Source organism: Phyllostomus discolor, chromosome 5, assembly GCF_004126475.2.
Source record: "Phyllostomus discolor isolate MPI-MPIP mPhyDis1 chromosome 5, mPhyDis1.pri.v3, whole genome shotgun sequence".
NCBI classification, from domain to species: Eukaryota; Metazoa; Chordata; class Mammalia; order Chiroptera; family Phyllostomidae; genus Phyllostomus; species Phyllostomus discolor.
This window is the reverse complement of record NC_040907.2, coordinates 1741191-1750595: the sequence shown is the minus strand read 5'-3', so window position 1 is coordinate 1750595 and position 9405 is coordinate 1741191. Positions and strand designations below refer to the sequence as shown.

Here is a 9405-nt window from a genome sequence, read left to right as displayed (position 1 = left end):
CAGAAAGCCCTCCCGGCCTCAGTTTCTCCATCTGGGAAAAGGCCGGAGCAGGTGCCCTGGGCCTTGTGCGTGCAAGATGGGGAGGTGCCACGCCCAGCGCACCCCCCGCCCCCAGCCTGCGGCCTGAGTCTTTGGTCGTGACTGACCTTCAGCCTTGGGGCGGAACTCTGGCCGTGGTGCACGTTGGGCCCACAGCAGCCCCCCTCCCCCACCACCACCCAAGGGGAGCGCTCGCCACTCACTGGCAAAGCCCGGTGCCAGCCGGGACCAGCTGGTTCTGTGGCCCAGAGGGTCCTGCTCTGGCCACCCTGATACGTGTCCCTGGGGAGCGCACGCGGAGGGAACCTGCTCCCGGCATCACAGCGGAGCCCTGCTGTTAAACTATGTTTGCACGGGCAACCTCCCGCGCTGGAGTCCTGCTCTGCAGACGACCCTGCTGGGGGCTTGGGGCGGGGTGGCTCCGGCCTGGGTCACTCCCGTCAGGACAGCTCTGAGCCCCGGAGGTCAACCTTCACCCAGTATCACCCCCCAGCGGCCTTCCCAAGGGCCTGGAACTGTAACAAATTGGCATTTGAACCCCCACTCCCCCCTCAACAAGGAGAGGGCCGAAGCTGAACTCCTGGGCACGCCCTCGCCGGCTCCACACAGGAGGGCCCCTTCTGGGGTCGGGGCCGGGGGCTCTCCTGCCACCGACAAACCCCAGGGGCACTCCGGACCCTGTGTCCACCTTCCCCTGGCCTGGGGGCCTTCCCTGCTTCTGGGGTGGCAGTGAGGAGCACCCAGACTTGAGGGGTCAATGCATGGGGCCCCCGGCGAAAGGACAGCACAGCTGATTGGGAATGCCGGGCAGCCTGCCCGCGGGGCGGTATCTCGGCACCCACAGTGGGGAGGACCCCCCACCCCGCCTGCTTCATCCCTGCCACCCACGTCCCCTGTGGCCTTCTGGTCACTGCTGGGCAGCTGGGCTCCTAAGGGCCCCATCAGACAGGCACTGGGAAGCTGCCTCCGCCAAGCCTACCGGTGCCTTGGGGTCCCTCCTAGCGGCCAGACCCCACCCCCTGCCTCAGTGCAGCCCCATGGGGGGCAGGAGGCAGCCCCCAAGCAGAGCTCAGAGCCTGCCTCTGAGGCCCAGAGGCAGCCCTTCCCCCCCACTGCTCCCTCCACTGGGGAGGGGCTCTCCCGCGGCTCCTCCCCCAGCTTACAAGGGTCCCCGCGGGGACAAGGGTGCTGTTTCAACAGGAGAGTTTCCCAGCCCACCCAGTGCCCTCCCATGGCAGCCTCTCAGTGGGGGTCTCATACCACCCGGCCACACCAGGACCCCCACCTGGTTTGCCCTCCAGCTTTCGTCACCATTTGTTTCCACAGACCTGGGACACCCCTAGGTTGACTCCTGAAGGGAATGTTAACAATGTTTTTAAAAACCGACCCACCATGTAGAAAAGGGTATCGTTTTATCAAATACCAACAGCTTCCTGCCCTTTGAAGGACCTCACTGTGCATGTGTACTGAGAGGGTCGCGGAGCAGCGGTGACTGGTGACTGGCCAGCGATGCCGGCAGGGGCCTTAGTGGCTGGACACTGCCCAAAAGCCCCCCAGGAGGGGCCGAGTATTTGGCAACACCCTCCTCCCAGTCTTCTCCAGGAGGCGGCAGGCAGCCGCCCTGGGGGTGGGACTGGTTATCAAGTGTGTGAGGGACGGGCTGGCCCTCCAGTCCAGCCGAGGGCCCAGCCGTGGGCGGAGCCTGTCTGGAGCACGGCCCCGGGAATACGTGTTCCAGACACAGTCCCCCAAGCTGCCCGTCGCTACCCAGATGAGAAGACATCGAAGAACACTATTTGGCAGTCCCTCAGCAGAGGCCGTCCTGTTATTCCCGAGGCTCTCGCCTGAGCAGCAGGGTCCGGAGGGAGGAAGAGGAGGCAGGGAGGAGGAGGGCCCTCCGCGCACGCTCTGCGCGCTAGCTCCGGACTCCCAGCACGGCCTCTCCGGCCGCGGAGGCTGGACTTGACCTTTCCGGGGCACAGCCCCAGGGGCAGTTTTTGACAAAAAAAGGAAGAAGTAAAACCAGGCTTCTCTGGCTGCAACCCGCAGGGGCGCAGGCGGGCTCCCCGCACCCCCCTGCGTCCTCCCAGCCCGCAGGGGCGCAGGCGCGGCTCCCCGCGCTCTCCTGCGCCCTCCGCGGTCAGTTGGCCTCCCCCTCCGTGAACTCCTCCTTGATGGACTGTCTGCGGGACTTGCAGTCCGGGAGGTCAAAGCCAAAGTCCGCCCACTCGTCGGGGCCCGCGCCCGCCGCGCCGCCCGGGACGCCGCGGTTGGGGATGGTGATGGTGTGGCGCACGCGGAAGTGCACGGCCTCCATCACGCGCTGCCGCTGCAGCTCCCCGGAGCTGCCGATGGAGATGGTGGCGGCGTTGCTGCTGGAGCGGATCAGCTGCTGAGCGCCGCAGTCGTGGCCCTGCTTGAGGTCCTGCAGGCCCCTCCAGATGGTCATCCGGTACTGGTCCGGGATCTTCAGGGCCCCGAGATCCTGCGGAAGCGCAGGCGCCCCGCGGCGCCGTTAAAGGTGGAGCCCGAGGCCCCGCCCCCTCCTCTCCCACCGCGCACCGGGCTGGGGGACCACCCGCTCCTGCGGAGCCCCCAGGACCACTAGGGAGGCCAGGGACACCCTGAGGTGCCGGGCCACCGTCCGTCTTGGTCCTGGAACTCGACGGGAGGGAGGGGCGATAAAGCAGCTCGGAGGGGCTCCAAGGATGGGAGGCTGCGCCCACCCTGTGCAGCTGATCCGGACACGCCCCGCCTGGTGGCCCCGACAGCGTCGGGAGAGCTAAGAGGTGACCCATCTGCTAGTGCAACAGGGCTCACTGCTGGGCCAGGTGGGGCCTGGGGCCCCACACACCACCACAGTGACCCATGGAGCCCCTCCACACCCAGCCCTTTGAGACCGGAACTGATGACCAGGGTCCTACCCCCAGCCTGTGCCCCCAGCACACCCCGAGCACACGCGTCATGCTGGCGAGGCGGGGGTTAACACTGAGCCAGCCCAGCGGCGGGTCTCCAGGGACATTAGTGGACACGCAGACACTGTCAGGGACACCCTCTGAGCACACGGCCCGGTGGTCTGTGGCACACCCTTGGGTCTGGCCTGCGGCTCTGGGCTGGGGACAGGCCCTGCAGAGGGCTCTGGGCCACCGAACTGCACCCCACCTCCCCGCTGGGGATCCAGGCCGCAGCTGTGTCTCCTGGGCTGGCAGCCTGGGAGACCCCCGGCTGACAGCACCTGCCCGCCCGCCCAGGACACCCCAGAGCGGGCCCAGCCCCCGTTCCCGTGCCCGGACGCCCGCAGCCGGCGTCCTTTCGGAGCCTCCCTCTCCCCCTGGTGAGCGGCACTGCACCGGACCAGCTCCAAGGCCCTCCGGCCTCCGCCTTCCGAAACTCTCTGTGCCTTAGAACGAGTCCGCCACCCCGCGCGTCAAAGGCAGCCTGGCCGCTGGGCACCAGAGGTCACGTGGCCAGTCCAGCTTGCCCAGGCCCGCGCAGCCAGACTTGCCCACTCTCAGGAGGGGACTTTGGCACAAAAGCCAGAGGCGGGGACATGGGTGGGCTTGGGAGGAAGGGTTTCCCAAAGGTCGCAGCCGCCTCCCCGAGCCTCGAGAACAGGAAAGGACCGGGGAGCCACCCCAGGAGGAGGAGAGGGAGCCCCCTGCGCAGGGACAGGGCCCCGCCGGCAGGGCGGGGGCGGGGTGGGGGGGGTACCTCCATGGTCAGGTTCTGCAGGTGGTAGACGCTCTGCAGCCCCTGGGAGGTGAAGTGCTCGATGCAGTTCGGACACCCCAGTCCTGTTAAAAAACTGCAGGAGAATTCGCCCAATGAGACGGCACCCACGTCTGAGGAGCGGCCGTGCGGCCTGGCGGGGTGGGCGCCGCATCCCGAAGGGTGACTCCTGGCCACCCCTGCCCACAAGGCCACCACGGCGCAGCCTCCAAGAGACCCCTGGCTTTCGTGCTCCCCCGCCTCCCAGCATCGGCCACATCCCCCCCCCCCCCCCCCCCCCCCCCCCCCCCCCCGCTTCAGGCACTTTCTCTGCCTCTGTCCGCCCCCAGGGGGCAGCAGAGTGACGGAAGCTCGGGACGGGCGGGGCAGCTGGCAGAGGCTGCCCCCAGCCTCCGGCCTGGGGACCAGGAGCCACACAGGGGCCAAGGTCAGTGGGTGAGGGGCAGGGCCTGGCCGCGGCCCACATACCTGACCAGGCTGTGGTCGGCGTGGTAGGGGGGAGGTGGGGTGCAGTGGGACCCCGGGACCAGGGGCTGGGAGCCGTGGCTGCCGTTCATCTCTCCGTTGGCCGGCAGGGCGTGGCCGTGGTTGGGCAGTATCCCCGGGCCTGCCAAGAGTCGGGCGGGACTGTCGGAGGCAAGGCACAGCCCCTCGGGAGCAGGAGCGGCAGAGGGACCCTCCTGGGCCGCACTTCCCACCGTGGGGGGGCCAGGGCTGCCGGAGGGAGGGAGGCACCCACCCCCAAGAGCCCCTCATGCGGGTCTCGAGTGGGCAGCCGTGTCTGGAGCCGGGCCCAGCATCCGGGCCTCCCCCACCCACCCTGGTCCCCATCGAGACTCACCCATGGGCCCCAGGTTGGGCCCGGCCGCCGAGCTGTGTGGGGGCGGCTGGCCCACCAGCTGGTTGACGGAGGGCAGCTTGTTGGCGCCCCCGGGCACCTTGTTCATGGGCGAGAGGACCGGCCCGTAGGACGGCGGCTGCAGGTGGCCCCTGCTCGGACAGCGACAGCCGTGTTGGTGGGGGCCCAGGCAGCTTCCTGCCCACCGGCCACCTCCACGCGGGCCCCTGCCCCCGTGGGTGGGGACCCTGACCCCGAGCTGAGGTGTCAGAGCACCAGCCTCTCTGCCCAGCCTATGACCCCCCAGGCTGCGGCCCCCCAGCCTACTCTCGGGGACTCATGCCACAGTGGGCCCCCTCGCTCCGACCTCCCCTCCTCGTCCTCTCCTCGGGAGACATTTAGGGGAACCCCTTGGTGGGAGACAAAGTCATAGCGATGGCTGTGACCACTGCAGTCAAGGAAGGCTTCCCGGAGAAGGAGGGGACGCCACTCGGGGCCCCGTGTCCCGTGTCCCCTGAGGAGGGGCGGCACTCACGGCCTCTGGAGGAGCTGCTGCTGCTGCTGCTGCCGGTAGGAGTCCACCAGCTGCTGGGGCACCAGCTCCATCAGCTCCAGGCTCTCCTTGACCTTCATCAGGATCTCGAAGTTCTCGCGGCCACGCACCTGAGCAGAGGGAGGGGGACCTCTGCCTGGGGGCACCTGGGTCTCCCCTCAACCCCAGGCCCCCGGTGGCAGCCTCAGGGGACCCTCGGCCCACAGCCTCGTGGGTCACCTGGCACCCGCAGGCCCCTTCTTGCCTCCTTCCCCAGAGCGGGGGACAGGTGTCCCCTGGCCGCCCGACTGCGCCCACCCCTTCCAGCTCCTGAGCCTCCCCCTCCCCCGCCTTCCTCTCCCCCCTCCCCAGCACTCAGCACACTCGGAGTTCGGAGACAAGAAACTCAACAAATAGGGGGTTTCAGAACAAGGGGCTCATTCTGACCCAAATATAAAAGCTCACGTAATGGAAGCCCAGTCCCAGCCACGCATGCAGCGGTTTGGCCCGCGGGCTGCGGAGGGCACATCCCGGGACAGGGCGCGGCCTGCCGGACTCCGGAAGTGGGGTTCCCGATGCCCGCCCCGCCCCCACCCTGCAGGACCTGCGTCGTCCCGCACCCCATGTGAACTCGAGCGGCGGCGTGCGGAGCCCCTGACTCGCGCACCCCAGTCTCCCTGCCGTCTGGCCCCATTGGGCCCGGCTCTCTGGGGCCTGGCTCTCCCTCCGGGGGCCTGGCCCCGCAGAGCCCGGGGTCTGGGGTCTCGGGTCTCAGGGTGGGACGGGCAGCCCCCGCCCGCCGCTGGTGGTGCCCGCCGGGGCCCCGCGGACCCGGGACGCTCACGTGCATGTAGTACGTGTCCTCCTCCCCGAGCCGCCTCTTCTTCACGCCGGTGCCCAGGGCGGGGACGGCGGGGGGGCTCTGCTTGAAGGCTGCAAGGCCGGGCGGGAAAGGCCGCGTGAGCCGCAGGGAGGGGGCGGGGCGACGCAGATACAGCCGCCGGGCGCCGGCCGCCCCACGTGCGCCAGCAAGGGACCCGGCGGCCCCCGTGCCGCAGGGAGCGCACCCAGGGGCGGCCGCGGGCGAGGTGGCCTCTCTGCCCCGCCAGCGTTTCGCCCGCGTCCTGCAAGGTGGCCGGCACCGACCCTCCGGGGCCGCCCGCCCGCCCGCTGCGCCCCAGCTCTCACCGCGCTTGCTGGGGGCCCCGCTCTTGGCCGCGCTCTCGTTCAGGGCCTGCTGCTCGCGGTAGTGGTCCTCGTCCGCCTTGCGGTCTCGGCCGGGACAGGCGCAGATGCGGCCCTCAAAGGACCGGCGGCCCAGCACCTGCCCGCTGTCCGGGAGCACAGCCGCAACCCTGAGCCTCCGGCCCCCGGGCCCTGCCCGCCCTCCCCACCTCCCCGCCCACCTCCGGCTGTGATACAGCAAGGGATCGGGCCAGAGTGCCCGGGACCCCAGCTCCCTGGCCCCCCCAAGGCCCAGCTCTGCTCTGGCAGCCCCTGTAGCCCGAGGAGGCCCCACCCTCCCAGCAGCTCGCCTGGCAGGCCCCTCTCCCCCGCCCCGACCCCCAGGGCCGCACCGCTCCTGGCCCTAGACCCCCCACCCCAAGAACCGTGGACTCACTCCCGGGTCTCCAGGGTGATGATGATGAGGATGGGCCGCCGGTTCATGCCCCCCACGCAGCTGCTGTTGCACATGAAGTTGTAGAGGATGGTGGTGAACTCCGTCCCCACCTGCGTGGGGGGTGGGGGAGGGCAGTGGTGTCAGCGTGTGGGCCCGGCCCCGCCAGAGGGGGGCGGGGCTCCTGACCTTCCAAACCCCCATCTCTTACATCAGGTGCTGCCTCTGGGTGGGCTTGGGGGGCTGGGCCGTGCTCGGTGGTCCTCGTCATCGCCACACCCACTCTCCACCCACCCACCCGTCTCCCATCCATCTGTGTGTCCATCCGTCGACCCCCGTGCATCTGTCCACACACACAGGACACCGGGCCTCAGGGCAGCGCGGGTCCTGGGTGTCCAGTGAGCTCAGACCAGCCTCTGCTCCCAGGAAGCGGGGTGCACAGGTGGTCTGGTTGCCGGGGTGGCTCCCCTGCCACAGGTGGTAGGCGGAGTCCAGGGCTCGAGTGAGTGGGCTCGGGTGGGGGTCTACCCAGCGTGGTCTCTCCCGGGTGGGAGGGGGCCCTGCCCTGCTCGACCCCAGCCCCGCACACACCCGTTTCCCAGGGGTGCGTGGAGGGCGCCTGACCACGTGAGACCGCAAAACAGGTGGTTGTCATGGTCTCCCCAAGTCCGGATGGAAAAGCCCCTCACTAGCTCAGGAAACCCTTGCCTTCCACAGAACAGCCAGCAGGGGGCGGAAGAGCCCTGCTTTCCCGGCTGTCCAGGCGGGTGAGGGTGGGCCTGGATGCAGGGGGAGGGAGGGCAGGGCAGGGGGTCCCACACCTCCGGTGGGTAAGGGCTGGTCTTTGGCCCAGGGCTCCTGGGGAGCCAGGCCCAGCTTTGGGAGTCCAGGGGGTGGTTTCAGAACCAGGTGGAGGAGAGGGGAGGGTTCACTGAGCACCCCCTGTCCTGGCCCCCACACTGCCCTCACCCTGGGCCCCTCCCCTGCCTCTGCCCCCACCTGCACCCCCAGGCCTGCCCCGCCCTCAGGCCAAGGGCGGACCTCCCAGGGTCTCTCCACTGCGCCCACCTCTGGCATGTGCCCCCCACCACGTGCACCAGTCACCCCTCGCCTCCAGGCCCCACCCCTGACTGTCGCCCTCTCCTCCACACCCCACCCAGAACTCCAGTCCTCCGGGCCTCAGCCCCACCCCCTCGAGTCCCGAGAGTGGGAACAGACGGATGGGAAGAGGGGAAAGGTGGGGGCTGAGTTCAGAGGTCGTCAGCCCCCTTCCGCTGCTGATGGGGAGCCAGTGCTGGGAGAGGGCCCAAGGGCAAGGGTCAGGCAGGGGCGGGAAGACGAGGGGGTCCCCTGAGGGCCCTGGTCCCCCCAGTCCCGGCCAGGCCTACCTGTGGGGGCTCGTAGGGCACCATGACGCTCTGCCTGCCCGTGACGGGGTCGTCCACGTACTGCGACAGGTTGTTGCCCTCCACGCGGATGAGGTGGCTGGCCGGGGCAGGCTGTCCTGCCAGGAGGGGGCGCCGCCTCAGAGAGGTGCCGGCCCCCGGGTGCTGGGGCCACACACAGACTGGGGACCACAGGCCTGCCCCCCAGTCCCCGCCCAGCCTCGAGGCCAGGCTGCCCCGCTCTGCTTGGCGCCCGCACTTGGGGCCCCAGGCCAAGCTGGGGAGACATGGGGTGTCGGGGAGGCCGAGCCCGCGGCCAGCGCCCCCACGGCCCCTGCGGGCGGCGCCCGGGGCCCTGCGTCTGCCCCCCCCCCCCCCCCCCCCGGGGCCAGGCGGCCTCACCTTCGTTGAAGTCCCGCCCGAGCTCGTGGTTGGGGCAGCGCTTCACGACCTCAGTCACGTGCTCCGCCTTCTTGTACACCGGCATGGCGCGCACGGCCGTGCCCGGGGGCGGCGGCGTGGCCACCTTGATCTGGATGGGGCACGTCTTGGCGATCTGGCAGTACAGCTTCTTCAGCAGCGGGGAGTACTGGGCGGGCGGGGGGAGCGGGCGTGAGGCCGCCGGCCGGCCTGTGCCGGGCTCACCAGGCCGTCCCTCCGTGAGGTCCGGAGCTCCTTCCCCCAGTTCTCCCACGGCAACCCCCCCCCACCACCGTGCCTGCCCCTCCAGGCGTCTCCCCGCAGAGCGCCTCGCCCTCGGAGCACCCACGGGGCAGCCCGCTGGCTGGTGTGTGCGCAGCGGCAGCCACCGGCCCCGGTGCCCACGGCAGCCAGGCCGAGACGCCTCCTGTGTGGGCCTCACCACGGAGGGTTGGGTTCCTTTACGCCCGTGTTTGGGACGAGGGCCGAAAGGCCGGGAAGGAGAAGGTGCTGTTGGAGGGTGGGGGCTGGGATCCAGGCCCCCCCCATTCCCCCCCCCCCCCCAGTTGGGCTCTTCCCGCTGTGAACCTCAGCCCACCCCGCCCCCCCGCCCATGGCAGTTCGCAGCACGGAGCCCCGGTTTAAAACCCCCAGAGTCAGCTTCTCCGGCATCGGCGCCCAGGACGCACGCCCACTGCGGGGAGACCCGGGCTGCAGAGGCCGAGGGTCCATGTGCAGTGGCTCCGTTTTGGCCACTGGGGTGTGGGGGTCACTGACCATGAGTCCCCAGGCGCCACCTGCGGGGACCCTGTGGAAAGAACCGGTGGCGGCCATCCCGCCCCAG

The 9405-nt window shown here is 70.1% G+C and overlaps 1 protein-coding gene across 3 annotated transcripts in view; it reads right to left on the bottom strand.

The window, feature by feature from the left end:
* Positions 1–401: 401 nt before the first annotated feature.
* The window catches only part of TP73 (tumor protein p73), a 36567-nt gene continuing 27563 nt past the window's right edge, over positions 402–9405 (bottom strand). For 2 of the 3 annotated variants that reach the window (XM_028512943.2, XM_036025219.1), the window contains 10 exons: positions 8544–8730; positions 8145–8260; positions 6760–6869; positions 6327–6469; positions 5983–6071; positions 5142–5269; positions 4610–4758; positions 4237–4375; positions 3751–3844; positions 402–2524 (listed from right to left, as the gene is read on the bottom strand). In XM_028512943.2, the coding sequence (XP_028368744.1) occupies positions 2180–2524; positions 3751–3844; positions 4237–4375; positions 4610–4758; positions 5142–5269; positions 5983–6071; positions 6327–6469; positions 6760–6869; positions 8145–8260; positions 8544–8730 (1500 nt within the window). In that variant the 3' untranslated portion in view covers positions 402–2179. The remainder of the gene's footprint in view (positions 2525–3750; positions 3845–4236; positions 4376–4609; positions 4759–5141; positions 5270–5982; positions 6072–6326; positions 6470–6759; positions 6870–8144; positions 8261–8543; positions 8731–9405) is intronic. The other variant, XM_028512941.2, reaches the window with a different exon arrangement.